This window comes from Phyllostomus hastatus, unplaced genomic scaffold (assembly GCF_019186645.2).
Source record: "Phyllostomus hastatus isolate PE091 unplaced genomic scaffold, TTU_PhHast_1.1 phas_contig_402, whole genome shotgun sequence".
In the NCBI taxonomy this organism is placed as follows: Eukaryota; Metazoa; Chordata; class Mammalia; order Chiroptera; family Phyllostomidae; genus Phyllostomus; species Phyllostomus hastatus.
The window spans coordinates 14,451,819-14,474,223 of record NW_025333873.1 but is presented as its reverse complement, the minus strand read 5'-3'; the positions used below and the strand labels follow the sequence as shown (position 1 = coordinate 14,474,223).

The 22,405-nt window shown below is 62.3% G+C and overlaps 1 protein-coding gene across 1 annotated transcript; it reads left to right on the top strand.

Annotated features, from left to right (window-relative positions):
• The first annotated feature begins 8,203 nt into the window (after positions 1-8,203).
• Positions 8,204-18,933, top strand: LOC123822428. Its single transcript, XM_045844340.1, has 4 exons — positions 8,204-8,273; positions 8,409-8,468; positions 9,506-9,639; positions 18,102-18,933. Exons 1-4 carry the CDS (start codon positions 8,204-8,206, stop codon positions 18,609-18,611), a joined length of 774 nt encoding a protein of 257 aa, XP_045700296.1. The 3' UTR covers positions 18,612-18,933.
• Positions 18,934-22,405: the final 3,472 nt, after the last annotated feature.

Below are 22,405 nucleotides of genomic sequence, written 5' to 3'. Positions count from 1 at the left end.
GGCCGTGTCTGCCTGCCACTGAGGATCGGGAGTCCTGCCTGTGGTATCTGAGATCCCGCTGATGGCTTTGCCCTATGGCAGGACAGCCCCCGGCCTTCCCAGTGAGGAGCCGTGTGGCTTGGGTAGGACCCCGCCCCTGCCTCTGTAGGGGGCTGCCCTTGGGGTGCGCATCAGGCTTTAGAGAAAATATGACCCATGTTGGCTCGTGTCCCGGGACTGGCTTCCTTGCATCAGGGGTTTAATGATGAGAAGGGTTGAGCCCGTTGCACGTATAGGTTCAGTAACCACAGCCACCGTGGCTCCTGTAAGGTGTCAGACCTGTAGAACCTTCTTGTTCCAAACATCTACCAGTGATCAGTAAAATGGAGTGACTTCCTAAGAAAGGAATCCCAGGGCTGGGGGCAGAGACCAGGGAAGTCCTGGGCAGTTATTAGTCCCTGGGGTGGGGGGGGGGAACCCCAACATCCCCTTGGATCCAGAGGGAAGAGGGAGGGGCCTGCAGGGGTGGGGGTTGGAACCCAAACCTCTGCATAAAAGCCGGACACCACCTGCCCACCCCTCCCCAGTGAAATGCAGGCTAGGAAATAACCCCGCCCGCCTGAGCAAGAGGATAAAGGTGTCCATCTCTCTGGACCCCACAGATTTGTGCCCTAGGAACCCCTGGGAGACACCCCCAGCCTGGCCACATGGGTTCCCACGGGCAGAGCTCAGTCTCTGTAGAACACAGTTATGGGAAGCAAGGGGCCCCAGGGTCCCAAAACTCAAGGCTAGCAAGATGAAAGCTACTGTAGATCCCAGACACCCTGCAGCTGGGACCCACACCCTGCACGCCAGAGCCAGGCTTCGGGCTTGCTTTGGGTTTGAGGGTGGGGGAGGTTGTTTTCCCCTGGCCTTGGGCTTCAGGGGACAGTGGCGCTGCAGCAGCCACCTCGCAGGCCTTTCTTGGGAGTAGGGTCCACACAGGGAGAAAGCGGATCTGTAAGGAAATGGGGTCCTCCTGAGTTTGTGCTCTGGATCCAACCATGCCTGAATTCCACACCTCAGACTTCTCACTTCTGTAAGCCAACACACATTCCCAACAGAATCAGGCTGATGTTTCTGCCACCTGCAACGAAGCTAAACCTGGACAGAACCCACAGCGCTGCGCTGTGCAGGTGGGGGATGGACAGGCTCTGGGAGGGCACGTGCCTTGCTGAGGACCTCCTCATGTCAATAATGGGCTGCCCAGGGCCGGGGTGCTGGCCCCATGACCACAGTCCTGAGCCCTTTACCAGGTGACCCCTTTTATGAGGGGACAGGCACTGGGCCTTTCAGTATGCTGGTCCGTACCCCGCAGCTGGTTCCCGTGGCATGTCACACACACTCGCTGGGAAGGCTGAGGAGAGAGCTGGGCCCCCAAATTGCTGCTTGGAACCCCAGGCTTAGTAATGGGGGTGGGGAGCAGTAAGGGTTCCAGCGGTTTCCAGAAAAGCGGCCGGAGCCATAATGGCTGCCTGTCTGACCCTCCAGGGCAGGGCCCCAGGACCAGGCTGAGAAGGGACGTGCCCTGAAGCTAGGGAAGAGGCACCCGGGGCTGGCCCGGCCTCCCTTGGGCCGACCCGGCTCCCAGCTGCGGAGCTGCGGTTCCGCCGTGAGAACTGGGTGACCAGTGCCTGACGCATTTTGTTAAAAGCAGCTTCATGGAGACATGATTCACATACCATCCAATTTATCCACTTAAGACGCACAATTCAATGGTTTTCAGCAGGTTCCAGAGTTGTAGAACATTCTCACTCCCCAGAGGGACCCCGCACCCACTGGCCTCCCTCCCTGTCCGCCTTCACCCCTGGCCCCCGGCCGCCCCGATTAGTGGCTGTCTCCACAGGTTCGGTCTGGCACCCCTCCCAGGCGCCCCGCTCAGTGGAAGCTATTCGCGGAAGCCACACTGGGCTTTGTCTCAGGAAGGTCTTTAGGATACTAGACAGCGAGGGGTAGGTCCGCCTGGCAGATCGGATTTACGTTGGAGAAAGCTTTCTTTTCTTGGCCTGTTAGACAAATACCTTGCCTTGAGGGAGGCGTCGGTGCCTGGGAGGGGACTTTGCCCACTGGCCGCTGGGGAAGTGTCTGGCAGACCTTTGTTAATTGAACATTAACCCAGCCCTCCCTTTGGGCTGCGGGCAGGGCAGAAAGCCGGCCAAGCGTCCGGCAGCTGGTCCTGGGGTCGGATCTGGTCCACGGCCTGTTTCTGTCCAGACTCCAAGCTGCGAATGTTTTAAAACCTAGCAGAATGTTTGGTGACACACAGAAATGACATGAACATCTGCGCTTCGGCGGTTAAAACATGCAACTGAGTCAGTCTGCAGATCTAATCGGGCTTATCGGATGACTCAGGAGTGGGACAGCCGGCAGCAAGGAGCTCCCAGGAGCTGTGCAAAACGAAAGGCGTTTCTAGGCGGGAAGGGTGGGACGGGGAAGTTGGGAGTCGGTATGCTGGGCGGGGACATCTCCCCGCAGGGGAACACACGGAGTCTTATCAGGCGGGCCGCCCCGCCAGCCCTGATCGGGAAGTTCCGGGTTTAGCCCGAGGGACTCCACTTGGAGCCTCCTGGGCTTCCTCTCCAGGCAGGGCACCCATAGGCAGGTAAGATCGTAAAATCGCTCCTTCAAATGGCCACGTCTCTCATTTACATATTGTCAAGGCTGCTTTGGTGCTACAAGGCGGAGTTGACTTGTTGCAACAGGGGCTGTGTTTTTACCTGGAGCTACAATATTCTCCCCCTCCTTTTTTTTTAATAGAAGTTATGAATATCTTTTTCCTTAGTACTTTAAAGATTTTATTTATTTTTAGAGAGGGAAGGGAGGGAGAAAGAGAGAGAGAGAAACATCAATGGGCAGTTGCTGGAGGCCGTGGCCTGCAACCCAGGCATGTGTCCTGACTGGGAATTGAACCTGTGACACTTTGGTTTGCAGCCCAAGCTCAATCCACTGAGCTACGCCAGCCAGGGCTCTCCCTCTCTTTTTACAAAAGATTGTCTTTAGAGAGCCCGAGGGGGAGGGGCAGGGTGGCGCGGGTGGTCGCTGGCTGCCAGCGGGGTGAGCAGTTGGGTCTCCTTGGGTCTCCGAGTGACTGGCCCTCTCTGTCTCTCTGCAGGAGGAAGGCTCTCCGTGAGTGCGTGTGGACTGGCTAAACCATCCCACTCGCTGTGAAAGCTTTCACGGGAGACTCAGCCGCCTGTCTCCACTTGGAGTTGGAACCAGAAATAGCCTACATGTCAAGCCGAAGGGGCAGGGTTGGTAGGACAGGTTATGGGCACCTGTCCCGTGGACCTGCACCCAGTGCCTACAAACGGTTAACAGGAGGGTGATGGTGATGGGGCACCTCGGAGGGCTGCGGGCCGGATGTGGGCGGGATGTGGGCTGCAGGGGCGGCAAGGTTCTGGGTGTGCTGCGGTCACAGTGCCGTGCCCTGCGCACATCGGGTTAAAGAAGGGAGGTGTCGGGGACAGAGAGACACGGCAGCGTCTCGGGGCGCTGGGAGGGCCCAGGCTTTGCTTTCTGCTCTGCGGCTCTGTGTTGATTTTCTGGTAACAGATGCTGCAGGGCGGTTGGAGAGATGAGGGGCGGTCCGGAGGAGGTCAGGGCCGTGGGGCTGCCTGGGACGGGAGGCGCCTGGGGGGCTTGGGGCCGCACGCCGCAGGGCCGGTTGGTGACTCGTGTGTGCGCACCCGCTGCTCCACAGTCGCCTCTGGGTGCTGCCTACGAGGCTCCGAGTTGCTCTGGGAATCCAGAGCTGGTCATTTCCGGCCTAGAGGGTGGGCTGGGGCAGTTCTGAAGCCACTTTCACTTCGGAGAATCTCGGGCTTTGGAGTCTTCGCTGAGCTCAGGGGCGCAGAGGGGTCAAGTCTGCGGGTGGCAGAACCGGGACTCCATCTGGGGGTGTGGGCTCCCCACCTCCCCACCATTCATCATGTCCTCCTTGGAGCTTCAGAAAGTTAGTACCACGGAGTCACATTCCATGACACGCCTCTTGGGCTGTGCTAGGATGAAGTCTTTTGTATTAACGTGGCTTCCCCAGGAAGACAGTCCACCCCTTGTAGGAAGGAGCCGTCTTTTCCTTTCTCATCCCTGGTCACAGCCAGCAGACAAGCCCTCGTGACCTGCTGGCTGGAGGGAGCTGAGGGAGCAGTCCGGGAAGGTTCTCGCGCCCCAAGGCCGCAGGGAGGAGGGCGGTTAGCTCCAGGGAGGGCGGGATGGAGGGCAGAGGAAGAATCCCCAGTCTATTCTTGCTGGGAGGGAAGAGTGGGCGGGGAGGCGGGGAGCACAGGTGAGCAGACCCAGCAGCCGGGAGGAGGGCTGGGGCTGGGGCTGGGAGGACGTTAACGCACTGGCAGCTCTGAGAGCCCCTCTGCGTCTGCCCCGCCCAGGTGCCCAGGGAAAGGAAGCACGAAGCTGCTGCAGCCCAGGCCCTCCTGGACAGAGAGACAAACCCGGAGACGCGCCGACTGCGCTACGTGCGGCGGTGCTGGTGCTAAGTCGGCTGGTGGCAGGGCGGGTGGGGGGCGCAGAGTGTAAGGGCATGCGCTCTTGCGTGGGGCCAGTCCAGGGTGGCTCTCTGGGGAGGGACACTGGAGGGGGAAGTGGGGGCAGACCCACAGCTAGCAGAGGAAAGCCTATTTCAGGCAGGGGCCCAGTGGGCACGAGGGAACTTGGGGAGAAGTCACGCCCCTCCCCTTCCCCAGGGACCCTCGTGGGGTCAGGTCTGAGAGTCCACTTTCCTAGGAAGCAACTCAGTTTGGGCCCGAGTGGTTTCATTTGGGGGTGGGGAGGCGGCAGGAGAGGGAGGAGAGAGAAGGGGTCGGGATTCCTGCGGGACACGTCCGCCAGAGGTGCCGGACCACCTAGCAGGCCTGGGGTGTGCGCTGGGATGCGCGGAGGTTTCCGAGAGCCCGGCTCTCGTTTCTCTCTTTATCCTTCCTGACTCGGACTCCCGAAAGGCGACTTCCGTTCCCCTAGAGTCCGCCCCTCCCCCGCCCCGCCCAGCAGCCCTCTGGGACTCAGTTCCCGCGGTCCGGCTTCCTCCCCGACCCAGCCCCTGACGCTGCCCCCAAGAGGGCCCTTTGCTCTCTTTCCACCCTGCGCTGCCCTGAGCACCTCCCGAATACTCCCACAGTAGATCGTTACAGGAAAGGGACCGGGGCACCGACTGGGTGAGTGACTTGCCTGAGGTCACACAGCTGGTAAGGGGGAGGACGTGGGGCAGCCCAGTCCCAGAGTTGCCTAGGTGTCGCTCTGGACCTTCACGTCCGCCCGTCCGTCCATCGTGCTGCGCCCTTGTAGCCAGTGGTCCCGCTTTGGTTCTCACCGCATCCCGCACCCTACCTGGCTTACACCCAGCGCTCTGGTGCCTCCTCTGCACCCTCTGTCCTGGGCCGCCCGCTCTCCTCCCCCTGCTCCCGCGGAGATTCCCCCTAGAGCCTGTCTCCCAGTGCAGATTTTGGGCACCAGACCTAACCTTCAGGGAGATGTTTCTACCCGAGGGTCCCACAGAAACCGCCCCGAACCGCGCCCCAGACGCTGTGCTTCCTGTCTGCTGTGTCCTCCCTTGCTCGGTGAATGGCAGCCCCAGCCCTGGGACTAGTCGGGAAGCGGGGGCGGAGGAGGAGGAGGAGGCGGCGGCGGCGGCGTGGCGGGGATCTGCTATTGCGCATGTGGCCAGGAGGGGGAGCCGCCGGCCCGCTCCCAGACGGCACTCCAGGGCAGCCCTGTCCTCGTGGACGTCCAGTGGGCGTCTCGCCTGGGCTACCACCGCCCTAGTTAGTTCTGCTCTTTCAGGTCTCAGCCCCAGCTCACCTCCTTAGGCACCTCCCCCAAACCCAGCAAGACTGATGAGGGATCCCCTCTGCCCCCGGGGCCTCCAGTAGTACCTGCTCCGAGGGACTATCATCCAGACTCAGCCAAGTCTGTCCCTTTTCTGACCTCCCTTCCCTCCCGGTTGTAAGTCCCCAGCGCTGAGGGACAGGCTCTGCTGTCCCCGTAGTATGTTCAGCCAGCGTCTGGCCTGGGCGTGGCGCTCGGGGTTCTCTCCGAAAGTGTTTGTTGAAGGGATGAGAGACTCAGTGAGCCAGAGGATGAGAGGCTGAGTGGGCGAGGGAGTGGCTGCTCTCTGGGACCCCGCTGCTGCCGGGGTCACTCTGCTGGGGAGGAAGCGGGCTGGTGATTGTGGGGACACGTGGCCCCTGAGGGGTGGCTGGTAGTGGGGCTCACTTCCTCACCGGGCTCCTTCCTCTCCTTCCTGTGCCTCCCTGCCCTGTCCTGTCCCACTCCCCCCCACCCCCCGCCGTGAGTGGCTGCAGGTGCTAGCTAGGTGGCTGACAGTCCACCCATGCTGCCACGCTGCGCCCCCACAGGGATTTTGGGAGACTGTCTGTGACCCCGGGTGTCAGACTGAGGGCCCAGAACCTGGACTGAGAGCGGATCCCTGGGGCACTCTAGCTGTTCCTTCCACACATGTCCCCCAGCTCTGGGCAGGGCTGCCCCCCCTCCCCCCGCTCGGACTCTGAGAGGACTGAGACAGCTGCTTGCACCCAAGGCAGCCCCTTGGGTCCTCCAAGGTCAGGGATGAGACTCACGTCCACAGTGAATGGACACTTTATTTCTTTTCCAGTTTTCCTTGGAACCCGTGCCTATCCAGATGTGCGCACGGTACGGTGGGAAGTGAGTTTCATGAAGCTGTGGGCAGGGTGCTGTTTGGCCGGCCCGTGGCCCCAGGGACTGCTGGGAGCCGGGGGCTGGGGCTCCAGCTGCAGACAGCTGCCTGCCTTCTTGCAGCGGTCAGCATCGGGGCCGGCAGCTTGCTTGTCCCCAAGCATGTGGGTGGCCTTAGGGTTCCGGCCTTTCAGGGGCCCTGACAAGCTGTTCTGGTATATGGGTGGGGTTCCCATTTTGAATGTTGAGAAACTGGAAGGCTTCTGCTTCCTTCTGGACAGAAAGCTTCCAGAAATATTTAAATCTTTGCTTCTGTAGAATCCAGGAACTCATCGCAGGCCAGAGGAGGTGGAGTGGGGTCACCCAGCGATGACCCCAGTGCCGTCACACTCTCAGGAAGCTGAGCCCCAAGGGGGTCTCTGCCTGGACCGCCCTGCTCTCTGGTGGGGAGGGTCGGGGTGAGGGTGCACTGGGGCCAGCCAGGTCTTGAGGGGCTCTCGGTGCCAGGCTGAGGGGTCTCGTGGAGTCTCGGCCGAGGAGAGGACGTGCCCACGTATGCGTCTGAGAAAGGGCGCAGAGGGTGGTGGACATGGGCTGCGTTCCTTCTCTTTTCATTCCTTTCACAGAGACCTCGTGGTGCACACTCAGCCAGTGTGACGATGGGGCTGCACTCCGCGTGCAAGGCATTCCCCTGTTTGCTAGTCTGCTCTGTTCCATTTGTTTTTCTGAAAATGCTGTTTGCAGCCCTCTCCATTGATTTCCTGTCTCCCCGAGTGGCTCTGAACGGAGCTGGGTTGGAGTGCGGCAGCCGGAGGCAGGGCCCAGGCAGAGGCTGCTGTCGCTGCCCTGTGGGGAAGCGACGTGGGCGCAGGTTGATGCCGAGGGCGGGTCCCTCGGAAAGGTGGGCAGCTCCTGAAGCCACAGGGGGGGCCTGTTGTGCACAGTGTTGGAGGATCCAGAGGCTGTACTTTCATAACTCAGACGCCGCGTGGGGACTGCAAGTCATTTCATTAAATGTCACATGGAATCAAAATAGAAATGACATCTTTGGGAGAAAGCCCATCGAGCCTGGAGCCAGCATTGCGCACTGGAAGCGGAGCTGGACCTGTGTCCCCTGGGCGCTGTGTGACCACCCCGAGCCTCCTCTGGCTCTAGCGTGGCAGCTATAGCCCCTCCCCTGGCTCCCAGCCGGGCCCCCAGAGGTGGCAGGTGGTCCTGGAGCCCCCGTCCGATCTGCAGGAATCAGAGGCAGCTAAGGGGGTGGCTGCGACAGTCCCCTTAGGCACACTCCTAGGCACATGCGCACAGCTGCACGGTGACACACATTACTACCGCGGGTCCCCGCCCATCTTCCGGGAGGATCACTAAGTACACTCCGACCATGCTGGGACGCAGGGAGATCTCGCAGCTGACGAGGGGCAGAGCTGGGGTTCCAACTCCAGACCGGCCCCCACGCCCACCTGTAGTGATCTTTGTCTTGGGTCCCCTCTGCCCTGCGGCTCCTAGTCTTTGCAACTAGATGACCAAAGCGGAGAGGCAGGCATCCGGGTTGGGGAAGGGGCTCGGGCCCGGCGTGTCAAAAGCGGCTGGTAAGTCCTAAAGTGCAGTGAGGGACCCTGCTCTCGAAGGCTTGGTGGAGTGGGCGTGGCCTCACAGGCTCCGCCCGCCCGCCAGCGCTTGAGTGACAGCCACTGCCGTGTGCCTCTGCGTCACTTCTCCTTCAGGCCGTTCCTTACTGTGCCCCTGTCCCCAGGCGGCCGCCCATCTGCTCACTGTCACCACAGGTAGGTTTTTGCATTTTCTAGACTTTTCAATAAATAGAACTTTGGAGTATGATCTCTTTTTTTGTCTGACTTCTTCCCATTACAACCATTTTGGAGTCCCTCCGGCGGCGCACGGCCAGGCCTTCCCTTTAGTGCCACGTGTCCTTCCGCCGAGCGAGCAGCGCCGCGGTTATCCACGCGCCGCCCGCTGGGGGGCGTTCGGGTCGCTGCCCCTTTCGGGCGGCTGCGCACGGGGTCTGCCGTGGCGGTTCACGCGGCGGCCTGTGGCGGATGGTGCTTTCATCCCGCTCGGGGACATGCGTGGGAGCAGGGGGCGGCTGATACCGCAGGTGTGTGTGCGGAACTCTGGAGGAAACTGCCCAACCGTGTCCCAAGTCACTGTCCCCTCCACGTGCCCGCGAGCACGGGGGTGCGGGGCACCAATCCGGTGCTTCACACCCTGGCCCAGCCCGTCTGTTCCACGGCAGCCGTGCTCGCGGGTGTCCCGGGTGCCCCCCGCGGTGTTAACGTGCATCTCGCCACTGACCGACACGCTGCGCTGCTTCTCGGGGCCTTATTTCCCACGCGCGGATCTTCTTCGGTTAATCGCCCGCGCAGACCCTCCGCGTTACTGGGTGGGAGGGCACTCTGCCCGCGAGCCACCAGGCCTGCGTCACACACGTGGGTTGGAAGTAGTGTTTCCAGTCTCTGCCTTCCCTCTTCAGTGTCACCACAGCAACGCTGGCTCTGCTGTACGGCTAGGGAGGCCGCAGCCCAGGGAGGATGTTGAACTTGACCGGAGGCACACAGGCAACTCCCAAACCTGGTTGTCAGACCCCGAAGCCCCCACCCTACACTGCTCCCCCAGGACCCCGTTCTCCTGGCCGGGCTCTGCCTGGGTCTGCGGGAGGAGCCCTGAAGGCACCCCCGGAGCCTGTCTAGACTTTGGAACTCACCGCTCTCAGAGCTAAAGTGCAAGTCACTTTGTAACGGAACGGAAATCTTCCCAGTCTTATAGTCAGAACAGCTCTGAGGCCCGCGGGACCGGAGGGGCTGAGCTGAGCGAGTGCTGCGAGCGAGGACAGAGGCAGTCCCCGGCGGCGGGGCCCTTGGCAGTGCCGCCTGGGCCTGCTCCCTGGGGGTCGGGCACCTGAGTCATCTGGACAGTGGGGGGACAGCCTTCTGTCCCCAGGTGAGTTTGTGCCCCGGGGAAGGGCTCACCTGCGGGAAGGGAGAGCCGAGGGGCCACAGCTGGGCCCGTTCATTCATCCGTTCGGTAAGTATGGTAAGTATTCGCTGAGCTTCATGCTGTGGGGGGACTGTTTTGTCCTCTGGGATGCGAAGATAAACAACGATGAGGGGAAGGGAGTTTCTGAGCTGCATTCGAGGCCTGTACGGGGGTTTTCCTGAAGCCCCAGGGAAGAGACACGAAGGGAAGCGGTGTGGACTGGGCCGCAGTGACAAGATGTGGGGCCTGAGCTTCCACAGCGTGGACGGCCGGGCAGCCCACGCCATTGCAGAGGGCAGGGCAGGAGAACCACGTGGAGGCCAGAGGAGGGGGGCACTGGGCCTGGTGCCGCAGGGCTCCCAGGCCATGTGACCCCGTCCAGAGAGAGGGCAGGGGCGGCAGGCGAAGGCAGACCGCTGCTCTGGGGGAAGCAGTCCAGTTCTTGTCACAGCTCAGTTGCTCCTGTCGGTGGGAAACACGGCCCTGGTTTATACATCAGCCTCGGGAGTCTGGCCAATGTGAGTCTTCCGTGCTGGCTCTGGCACAGCAGTGAGTTGGGTCAGCCGAGGGGTGCATGTGCCTCAGGAGGCTCTCAAAGGACAACCAGCCAGTTTGTGCCACCGGCAGCTTAGAAAACAAAAGGTCAAGTTTAAGCACAGAGATCGAGAAGCTCAGTGAAGGAAAACCAGCTGGGTCTAGCCACCCCCAGCTCTCACCAGCCTTGCAGCCTGGGCTGAGGCTGAGGCTGGGCCTGGCATGCCGCCGTGGCCTCTGAGGCTGCCCCTCCTGTGGGCTGTGGGGGCCAGGTCGGCCCCCTGCACTCTGGGCACTGAGCACAGCCACGCTCCGGGCAGGACATGGCTCTGAGCCCTGAGCCCTGCCTGAAGGACACAGAGACTATCCTCCTCATTTCTTTAAATTTTTATTTTATTTTATTGATTCCAGAGAGAGGGAAGGGAAGGAGAAAGAGAGGGAGAGAAACACTGATCGGTTGGCTCTTGCACTCACCCCGACTACGGGCCAAACCTGCAACCTGGGCATGTGCCCTGACCAGGAATCGAACTGGCAACTTCTCGGTTTGCAGGATGACGCCCAACCAACTGAGCCACTCCAGCCATAGCCCCCCATTTCTTGCCCTTGAGGCCCTTGGGGTCTAGATGTGGGAGGGTGGGGTGCGGGTCTGGCCCTGGGCTCAGCTGTCCGCACCTGATGATGTATTTTCTCACTGTGGAGGTCAGTGGCTGTGAGCCAGGTTTCCATAAATTCTTTAAATTTGGTGTTTAGGTATTTAGTCTGCTCTGAAATGCAGTTCTGCATTACATTGTTTTTGGAAGTTTTGACAGAATGCACAAGAAGCTAGATTAAATTAAAGCAAAATTGCAATCACCAAGTTAATGACTGTGACAATACAAATACTGTAATTCACAACCCAATTAATGCAATATTAGCTCTCATCATTATGTAACACAAAGAACCTCAGAGCGGCGCAAAAACAACTATTGTCTGGGGAGGAGTGATTCATTCCACGGGAGAACAGGATTCTGGGAACGTCTCAGCCTTTCCTTCTGCCCTCGGAAAGGGAGAGAGGGGAGCTAAGAATACTGAAGCACCAGCTGTGCGCGGGGAGGCCGGGGTGGCAGAGACACCGTCCCTGCCCTTGGGGAGCCCCTGGCGCACGCGGCGGGGACCGCCGTAGTGACTGCGGTGAAGGGGTCTTGGAAGGAAGAGGGCCGTTGGGAAGGCTCCTGGGGGCCGTGCACTGAGCCGAGTCTGGAGAGATGAGCAGGGTTCCCCGGGTCTTGGCCCCTCCTTCACCTCTCTCCTCTCTGCAGCTGGCTGCAGCCTGGCTGTTGTCCCCTTTTCACCTCTGAAATGCTCAAGCCAAGTGACCTTCATGGGGTTGGGTCCAAGACTGTCTCCTAGTCCTCCCTGATTCCCAGCAGCACGTGCCCCTGGAAGCTTCCGTGGCCTCTGGGGTTCCCACCTGCATCCCCCGCCCTGCTTCTCTCTCCCCTCTGCCAGGTCCCCTTCCCTTTCTGACCCCCAAGCCCCAGTGGGCCCCAGGGCTCGGCCCTCGCCTTCCCCATCTGAGTCCTCTGCTGACGGCCAGGCACTGTCCAGCCCTGGCCCTCCTGACGGCTGTGCTCAGGTGTCCCACCGTCTACCTCTCCCTGGGGAGTCTCTCGGACAGCTTTTTAACCCAGATACGCAGTAACTGCAGAAATGCAGAAAACTGCACATGGTAAGGGCCCCGCTCAATACTTCCACAAAGCAGAGGCACCTGGGCGTCAGCTCCCAGACCAGGAAAGAGGCCCCTGGGCAAGAGGAGGCCCCTCCCGCACGGGACCGTGGCCGTGTCCCGACTGTCCCCTGAGACGGGGCTCACCTGGTCAGGTACCGTAACGATACGGGGTCTCGGGAAGTCCACTCTGACATCTTCAGCCCAGCGTCATGTTCGTGGGGGACTGACTCGCCGAGGGGAGTTGTACGCATGGCAGAGAGGGTTCCGCTGGGCGGATGCGCCCCAGTTTGCTCGCTCCCCTCCCCCCCCCCCGGCCGACATGCGTGTGGTTTCCCTGGTTGGAATTATGAAGAGCCCTGGCCGAGGGCCCATGTCTCCCTCCTGCTCCTTGCTCTGCCCCCCCCCCCCGCAGGGACTGGGCTGGGCGTGAGGAGGGGCGGGGAAGGTGAGGGGCGCTACTAAGGGGACCTGCCAGGCCTTGGCCTGTTGGACCGCCTGCCTGCCGTTGGGATCTCAGGCGCCACGGCCGGCCTTCTGTTGCACACAGATGCGTGTGTGAGTGCACGCCTGTGTGAGTGAATGAGTGAATGAAGAGAGTGGCGAGTGAGTGGCTGCGTTTCTGGAAAGAACATCATTGCTCTGTGCCGGTCATTTTCGTGGTGTCCCCGTCTTTACCCCGTTGAAGTGGGGGTGTGACGCTGGCTCTGTGGACGGGTGGAAACGCAGGGCTCAGAGCATCCGGGTCGTTTGACTCTTCTGGGCTCCGTTCTTCCCTCCGCAACCTGGCAACCGCGGACCTCAGTGGGCGGCTGCGGGGACCAGCGGGCGGCACGTGCAGGCATCCTCCCCGCCCAGAAGAGGGCGGTTGTCCGTCTTTGTGGTGTGCGGTTACGTAGCAGGTGAGTGGGCGGGCCAGGACTGGAACCCGTGCTCCGGAGGGCTCTGCCGGCCTCTGGGAGGCTGGGAGAGGGAAGGGGCCTCGGCCGCAGCTCGCCCACCCCAGCGCATCCGCGGGCCTGGGTGGTGGGACGGGCCCTCTCCCCGCCTGCACCCTGGGCGGCGAGGAGACAGACCCGGGCAGAGTCCGCCCTGGGACCCGGGCACGCCCCCTCCCCCCTCTGCCTGCCTCACCCAGGACGAGGTTAGAACGCCATTGAGGCAGTGGTCTCGGCCCACTGAGCTCACGTCCTCTGTCTGCAGCACTGGGGCCTCCTGACAATTTGGGCTGATTTAAACTCAGATAATAACCCGCTTAGCGCGTGACCCTGGAGCTGGGGCTGAGGGTCTGCCCTGAGCCAGGGCGGGCTGCTGCAGCACAGCCACGCTCTGCGCTTCCCAGGGGCGCCCTCTGCCGGCAGCGCAGGAGAGCGCGTCCCGGCACCTTCACCTCCGAGAGCCAGCAAGTGCGGGCCTGGGCCTGGCCCTGGCCGGGGGTCTGGCGGGGGCTGCAGCCCTCTGGATGGGACAGTCTCCTGGCTTCTTCCACGAATTGGTCATGTATGTCACACTCTTGGGCCAAGAGATGGGTGTCGGGTATTTTTTTTTTTTTTGGAAGGGAGAGAGAGAGGAACATCGATTTGGTTTCCACTTACTGACGCACTCATTGGTTGATTCTTGTCTGTGTCCTGACCAAGGCTCGAACCTGTGGCCTTGGCTTATTGGGAGGACTCGCTAACCACCCCTGCTCCCCGGCCAGGGCCTGAGAGGGGTGTGGGTTTTGGATGGGGACCAAATCTGGCCCTTGTTTTTATTTACACCTGGAGCTGAGAGGTGAGGTGGGGTGGGGGCCGTCTTCAAAGGGGCCTGTGGCCCCAAAAAGGACAAGAACCGTGTTCCTCATGAGTGGAGACACCCTGGGCTCACGTGTGAGTGGCTGGAGCACCTCGAACCGTGGCCCGGATCAGTGAGGGGAGCTGCCTGGGCGTCCCCTACTCAGGGCCCAGGGGGGCACGTCTACAATTCACCCTCCATCGACTCCTTCCCCGGGGGTGAGCGCTGAATTCCTTGTTTCCTCCGGAGAACAGCCCCCTCGGCTGGTGGCGTTTGCTTAGAGTCCACCCCTGTGTCTCTTTTTCAGGACGCTGAGGCCTCCCCACCTGAAGTCTCTGCTCAGGGTCAGTTCCACACTTGCCCGGGGCCGGGAACGAGGTTTAGGGACCACGGGCCGCCAGGCTCCCTCCCTGCAGGACAGGACTCCCAGGGCCCGTGTCGGCTGCCCGACAGCGTGGCTCTCTTGGAAGTGCCGAGTGGGCGTGTCGGCCACAGGGGCCGCTCCCTGGGGGGGCCGCTCCCTGGGGGGGCCGCTCCATGGGGGGGGGGCCCACGTTTGCTGTCAGCCCTGCCTGTGGCCCGAATTTCTTGACCCGCTGACTGGGAAACGTGTGAGGACCCCCACAGCGCCCTCCAAAGGCGGGGCTGAAGACGGCTAGGGGTCTGGTGGTGCTGCCCCGCTGAGCGGGCGGCACGCCCAGCCTTCCACCCAGGCGAAGAGAAAGGGGGGACATGTAGAATGAGGGTGCTTCCTCTCCGCTGCGGCAGCCGGACCCCTGGGCTGCAGAAGATGTGGCGGGCGGGGCAGCCCTGTGTGGGTCCTGGCTGGTGCAGCTCCGTGGGCTGGGCGGCGGCCTGCGAACCAACAGGTCGCCGGTTTGATTCCCGTCAGGGCAGGTGCCTGGGTTTCGGGCCTCAACCCCCTTTGGGGCGCGCAAGAAGCAACCGATGGATATTTCTCTCCCTCTCTTCCTCCCTCCCGCCCCCTCTCTCGGGAAGTAAATAAGTCTTGAAAAAAAGAAAAAAAGAAACAAATACTGGAATATGCACCTTGGGCTCCATTCAAAAAGAGGTAATATCAGCAGCACATGCTATATTTGGAAACATTATCGACCAAATAGCCACACACACACAGAGACACACTTGGATTATGAGAAAATGAGCTTCTGTGTCCCTTGTATTCCTGACGCTGCAGCAGTGACAACAAGCACCTGTCACCAACTGGGTGTCAGACCACAAGGTCCTTGTGAAGAATAATCTGACCCCCCCCGCCAGCTTCTGGGATGTGGGGCCGGGCAGGACCCCCTTGGACGGGCGGGGCCCGGAGCGGCATTGTGTCCCCAGCAACTGCTTGCCAAGATAACGGGCAGGCAGCTACCACGCCTGCCTGCAGGGCTGGCGACCAGAGAGAGGACCGAAAATTAAAATCGTTCCTCAGGATCAGCAGCCCCGTTAGCTTCTCTGCCCAGGAGACGCGCCGTCCTTCTGTGGAGGCAGTTGTTCCCCTTCCCGCCCCCAGAAACCCCTTTGTGCTGTGCCTCTAGCCCAAACACGGTTTGGGCTTCTGCCTGAATCGGTGCTTCCTGAGCAGCTACTCGTGTGGATCTCGGATAAACGCTCGTTGCCTCTCGCTCTGGCCTTTTATTTTTAGGTTAGCAGCACTGTAACGCGTTTAGCTAGAAAACTGTGACTCAGAGAGGCCAGGAAGGTTTCCATTGTCACAGAGCTCAGAAGAGGCAAAGTCGAGATTGCAGTGTCCACCCCCGCGACTTGGAAGCCTGACGAGGCGCTGGAATTGGCATGAGAGCGCTCCCGCGGCCCAGGCAGAGCACAGGGGGCCGGAGGGCCGGGCTTGCGCTGGGCCGCGGGGGCTCCCCCGCCAGCCCGCGCCGCACCATCTGCTCCTTTCCGCGGTGCACGCACGCCATCTGCCCACTGTGCACAGCTCTCGCTCCTGGTGCAAGCTCGGGGAAACTGAGGCCCCAGGGGCTGAGTGACTGGCCCGCGGTCACGCGGCCAGCCCCGGCAGCTGCAGGGGAGCCCTGCCCAGCCCTCCGCGTCCCAGCCCCGCTCTGCTCTGCTCCACTCCCCCGGGGTGCACTCACCCCGCCCCCAGCGGCAGGCCCCGCAGACGCCCCTCTTTCTTCCTCTTCCTTCTCCCAAGTCTGTGCCCTTTGGTCCCCCCGGGAACAGGCTGACATTCACCGTGATTAGCTCGCTTCCCCTCCACCCGCAGCCGAGAGCTAATTGTCCTGATTTTCTTCCAAGAACCGTCTCTCTGAATAGCCTTCGCAGGCAGGCACAATTAGGCAGGTTCGGCCTGGCTTTCACACTCCCGTTCTGGAGAAAAAAAAAAGAAAGAAAGAAAGAAATCAAATCGGCCGGGAAGTGGAGCATCTCTGAAGTTCTCTGAGAGCCCCTTTGTGCGGGAACAAAGCACGCACAGAATCACCTGCTCGGCTCTGGCCCCTGGGCCCTGCCGGCAGGAGAGCCCCCCTCCGCCGTCCCCCACCAAGACCCATCTCTCACGCCACTGGCAGCTGTTCTTTTTTATTAAAGATTTTATTTATTTTCAGAGAGAGGGGAAGGGAGGGAGAAAAAGAGGGACAGAAATATCGATGCTCAAGATACACGTCAATCAATCAATTGGTTGTCTCCCACACACCCCATCCGGGACCCCGCCCACACCCCAGGCAGGTGCCCTGACTGGGAATCGAACCAGCGACCTATCGGTTCTCAGGCTGGCACTCAGTTCACCGAGCCACACCCGCCAGGGTGGCGGCTGTGTTTGGGACCTGGTAGGGGGGCCACGCCCGAGGCCCCTCCCAGCTCAGGCCTGGCCAGGTGCCACGGCAGGCTGCTCACCTGGCCGGAGGAGCCCAGCGCTGATGCCCAGGGGGGTGCGCCCCCTCCGGAGCAGCGAGTCCGGTGCCTCCTCGGAGCGCCCGAGGCCAGACAGCGGGACGCTGGGCCCGGGGTCACACAGCAGGTCCAGGCAGGGCCTCCGGCAGGTGTGCCTGCCTCGTGCTGACCGCATGGCTCCTTCAAGACGTGCGGTCATCTTGGCCAGAAGGCAGTCGGGGCTTGCAGCCAACGACAGGAAACCGTTTTCCCCGCTCGGCGGAGCAGGCGTCAGCTGTGGTCGGGCCAAGGAGACGGCCGCAGGTCCTTTTCCTGGGGAGCGAGGGGCGCTTTGGCTCCACGGGGAGAAGCCGAGGCCCAGAAGGAGACCGTTCCACTCAGCGCTGGGGCTCATCCTGTGTCCCCGACTCCTGGGCCAGTGCTCGCCCCCCAGGGCGGTGCTCCGTGGGGACAGTTGGTTGGGGCTAACTGCCGGTGCCAACCGACCAGCTGTGCCCGACTGCAGGTCCTGGGTTTGGACACAGGGACACAAACTCTGTGGCGCCTCCATGAAACAGTGGTTTCCAATGAGCTCTGGGGCCAGCCCACGAGGAATGGTGGCCGCTGCCGTGAGCCAGGTCACCGCACCGTGGCGGGGCGCGGGGCAGATGTGGGTGTGTGTGCACCTGTGTGCACCTGTGTGTGGGCCTGCGGGTCCCTCTGGCTGGGGCTGGGCCCAGCGGCGGGGGTGGCGCGGGGCAGACAGGGCCCTGCTCCTCCGCCCGTCTCCGACCCCAGCCTCCCCAGCAGCCCCTCCCGCACTGCCTACCTGCTGGGAACACGCAATTTCATCTTAATGCCTTTTCAATAAAGCCTTAGGGACAACAAGCTCCGCTTTGTGAGCAGAGCAGAACAGTTATTTTATACTTCATCTAATTGATTAAAATTACTCCTCTGAATTAGCCAGGACTTGCAGAGCCGGGGGGCGGGGGCCGTGAGACCTGGAGGTGGGGCAGGGCGGCTTGAAGGGAGAGAGGCAGCCAGGACTGGTCAGAGACCCTGGGGGGGGGGCGGTGCTCCTCCTGGGCCCTGCCCTCCCCCTCTCCCCGGCCCACCTGGCCCCACTGCTCCCACCCCTGCCTCCCTTCACCCTGCGGTCCTGGCAGCCAACCGGCCCCTAAGGGGCTCTGCGTCCTTCCCATGCCAGGCGGTAACCTGTAACTGAACGGGCCTCGTGTGGGGAGGGGCCGGGGGCAGCCAGGGACATGCCATCTGCCCACTGTGTATCCTGTAGCAAGTGGGTGAGGCGTTTGGGGTCCAGACCTGCTGTAATCCTCCAAGCCACCCAGGAGGTGGACGACTGTGATCCCATTTTACAGCTGAAGGCTCTGAGGCCTGCTGGCCCGCCACAAGGTGGTGCTGGGGACCAGGGCCCGCCCTGCCGACCGTGCAGGGGGTCAAGTTCCGGCCTTGAAGAGAGGCGGGTCCCGGACCCCCAGCCCCAGAGGCGGCGTGGGCCGACCGCCTCAAACCCTCGCGGCAAATATTTATGGCCTGCCCTTTCTGCTTCCAGAACCGAAGGCGACACTGGCTGCCGCCTCTGCGGCAGGGGTTCAAGAAGCCCTTTGGCCGAACGTCTGCTCGTCCCGAGGGACCGTCTTCAAGGTTTTCTTGGAGAGAAGCTGTCATAGCAACACCGCAGCTGCGGAGAGGAAGAGTGTCCCCACGGATTCCGGAGCACGTGTGGGGCCTGGGAACGCGGCGGGCGGGGGCAGCCGAGCGGGAGGGAAGATGCAGGGTGGTCCTCTCCGGGATGCGCACGGGAGGGGGATGGCGGAGTCTCCACCCGACCCGGAGGGCCAGGGGAAGAGGGGAGGCTCCGAGGGACCAAGGCCGGGCCTGGATGGCACCCGCGGGAGGGAAGGCAGCTGCGGGGTGTTTGCTGCTGCGGGCGCACTTCCGCCGCTTTCCGGCGGGGGGCGCTCCCGAGGGGGGTTTGCAACCGCCTCCCCTCCAGAGCGCCCGCCTGCGCTCAGCAGCGGGATCTCCCCGCGGGCTCCTTTCGGCACTTGGTGAATGGTAAACGATTGTTAAAATTATTTGTTATTTTTAAATTACAGTTGACATAAAGCATGATATTAGTTTCAGGTGTACGCCCCAGTGATTCGACATTACATAACTCGCTGAGCGATCACCCTGAGAAATGCAGCGCCCACCTGACACCACGCACAGTTGTTAGAACTTTATGGACGCTGTTCCCAGTGCTCCGCGGCCCGGGCCCGGACGGTTCTGTGACCGCCAGACTGTGCTCCTCACCCCCGCACCTTTTCCCCCGGCCCCCAACCCCGGCCCCGGCCCATCAGGCAGCCTCCAAGTGTTCTCTGTGTTCATGAGTCTGTTTTTGTCCTGCTGGTTCATTTATTTTGTTTTTAGATTCAGTTGCCGATAGATATGTATTTATTGCCGTTTTACTGCTCACACTTTTTTTTCCCTGGTTTTCTTTCGTTGAATTTATCGGGGTGACCTGGGTTAATAAAGTTACACAGGTTTCAGGGGTACGATCTATAGTACATCATCTGTGTATTGTATTGTGTGTTCACCGCCCGAAGTCAGGTCCCCTGCCGTCACCGTTTATCCCCCTTTACCCTCTCCTGCCTCCCCTCCCCCTCCCCCGTCCCCTTCGGTAATCGTTACACTGTTTTCTCTGTCGAATTCCAAATGTTTTTAGTTTAAAATACTTTTCACACCAACCATGGGAGTCTGCGCGGCCCCGGGTCCCCATCCCACTCTCCCCTGCTTCTCCCTTCAAACAGCTCTTAAGGCTGTGGACCTCCCGGCTAGCCTGTGGGGCCCACCTCCGAGACCCCCGCCCTGCCCTGCCCCGCCCCACCCTGTTTATTCGCCCGTCCTGCTCCTCACCCACCCAGCCACCCACCCGATCACCCGCCTACTCCCCCATCCTTCGGTCCACACTCCCCCCCCTCGGCCAGCACCTCCAGCGGCACGTGGCTCCTCGGGCAAGGGCTCCAGCGCCGGCACGGGGCCCGGCACGGAGCAGGCGCCCAGCGCAGCCCCTCAGGGCCTTCGCTAGCGGGGGGTCAGCCCCTGGGTCCCGGGCCCTTGCTGCTCTCCGTACATCCTGAAGCTGAAGGCTGCTCTGAAGTCACAGATGCGCGACCGTGTGGGTTGCCTACCGGGTCCAGAACTGCTCTTAGGAAGGGGACTCTCCTTGTTTCCAAACACGCCTCCTGGGTCCTGGGGAGGCCTAGGTGTCACTGGCACCACCTCAACAGAGAAGGGACAGCAAGCGAGGAAAAGGCCAGGGTGGTGACGGTGGGCTGGGCCCGGGCAGGTGGGCTGGAAGCCAAGGTGCTCCCGGCAGCGGGCGAGGAGGCTGGCGGGCCCGGCCTCGTGCAAACTCCCCTTTGAGCCCCCTCGACACCCGGAACCTGCATGCGAGTGAACGCCAAGTTCAAGATCTCTGAGCTTGAAGGAGAGCGGAGTTTCACACCTGGGTTCCTGAGGGGTAGACGCAAGGGCCCGGAGGCCGAGGCCGCCAGGGGGCCTGTGGCCGGGGGGGGGGGGGTCTGAACCAGGAGAGGAGGGAGCAACAAGCCAGGTTTTCCCAGCCCGAGCGGCCCGGGCCGCCAGCCAGCTTACGGAGATTGGGTGGGCTCCAGATTGCGGTGCCCAAGGGGGCAAGGCCAGGGCCAGCCCGGCCTGCAGGCCGCCTGCCCAGCTCTCTCCTGCCCGGAGACCAGGAGCAGCACCGGGCCAGCTCAGCGTGCACCCCGAGGCCCAGGCTCAGGAGGACCTTCCGGCAGGAAGCGGGGCTGGGTGCTCAGGAGACCCGCAGACTCCCGCCCCTGCCTCCTCAGGACCCCTCCTCAGCCTTCCCACCTTCCACCTTCCCGTTTGCGGTTTGCCCAGTTAACGGTCCCGTTTCCCCCGCGGTTGGAACCTGGGGTTTGTTTCTGAGCCTGAGCAGGAGGCAGGAGACGTAGAACGTAAATATGTCACGATTCTGGAGCCGGCCCGCTCCTCAGGGAAACAGACGTGCTCCCTCCCAGGAAGGGGTCACTTGGCCAGTTTGCTGAGTGACCCCTTCGCCGGCTTTGATCTCGGCGGGGACAGAGCCAGGCAGCCCCCAGCCCGCACTGTGGATGGAGTGGGTTCAGTCTTGTTTTCCTGTCTGGCATGTGTGTCTGAGAGAGAGAGAGAGAGACAGTGGGGGGGGCGATGCCAAGGAGATGTCTGGCTCGCTGATTAGCTCGGCTGCCCTTGGTGGCTGCTGTCAGTTTGGGGCTGTAATGGGGACAGACACAGGCCCCAGCTGTGAGGGGGCCATTTAAGGCTTGGGTCTCTCTTCCCTCCTTGCTGCCCGCCCCCGCCCCCCTGCTGGGAGGGACTCTGAGGCTCCCGCGGGCTCCACCAGCAGAGAGAGCTGGGCCGTGGGCCTGTGGTCCCTCCCGCTGCCACCCCTGCAAGCCCAGGAGATGAGTGCCTGGTGGAGACCAGGGGCCAGAGGGAAGGCCGTTTCAAAAGCCAGCACCTTGCGCCTCTGGCTGCTTCAGCAGGTGGGGCCCAGGCCTCATCAGCTGAGAGAGGCCGATTGGAGCACCCGCTGTCCTGAGCGGCCCCAGGAGGCTGTGGGGTCCACACTGAGCCCGGGCAGTGAGCACAGGCCCCTGGCTAGGAGCACTGAGCCCCGAGCTGTGAGCACTGAGGCCGGGCAGGGAGCACTGAGCCCCAGGCAAGGAGCACTGAGCCCTGAGCTGTGAGCACTGAGGCCGGGCAGCGAGCACTGAGCCCCTGGGCAGGGAGCACTGAGCCCCAGGCAGAGAGCACTGAGCCCGGGCAGGGAGCACTGAGCCCCAGGCAGGGAGCACTGAGCCCCAGGCAGCGAGCACTGAGCCCCGGGCAGCGAGTCCGCAGCAAGGCAGCGCCTGGCATGCAGACCCGACCTCCTGCTGCCTGCTGGCAGCCTGACCCAGTCCCATCCTAGGTAACCCTGGTCCTAGCGCCCCCAGGGCTGGGAGGGGATTAAATGGGGAACTAGGGAAGAGAGCTCAGGAAAAAGAAAAAGCAAGTCCCTGCTGGTCTGAGGGGACCCCAGGGAGGGTGCCCCACAGGGCGGGGAGGGGGCAGGCTGGCAGGCCCCTCGGCCTCCAAGCCAGGCCTTGACCCGTGTGCGGCCCCTGCCTGTCCTGGCAGGTGTCAGGCCTCGGTCTGCCTTCCGGCCCAGCCCCCAAGCCTCCCTGGCCCTCATCAGCAGGGGCCTGTCGCCGGTGAGAAAACCGGCCAGCGCCCAGGCTCCCGAAATGCGACCTGTAAACGCTGGAAGGGCCGAGCCAGGGCGCAGCTGGGAGCCCCGGAGGAGCACCCCTGGGCGTCGGGTCAGGACAGAGCAGGTCAGTGGGCTGAGGCTGGCGCAGCCCTGGACGCCTGCCCAGGGCCCGCGGCATCAGAGCCGTTTTTCTCGGTAAACACGCGGAGGGGCGGCTGTGTGTCAGGCGCTGTCTGGACCCGGGTCTCGGGGCCCATGAAACAGGAGCCCTGGCCCTGCAGGGTTCCAGGGGACGCAGGGCACTCGGAGCTGTGAGGGCTCCCGCCTGGCAGGGGGCTGGGCGGCCGCTCTGCTTCAGCAGCAGCTAAAGGCCAGGGAAGAAAACCTAGTGGAGGGTTTGGGGGGCAGGGAGGCTGCTGCCCCAGGCGGAGGGCCCCCATCCGCCGAGGCCCAAAGGTGGGGGGCCAGGTGGCTCCTGTGGAGGATTAGTCTGCACTTTAGCACCAATGTATTGAGAGAAGGGACATGGTGAGTTCATAAGGCCCGGGGTTTGGAGCCGGACACACCAGGTTGGACTGCCCTGACCCCTC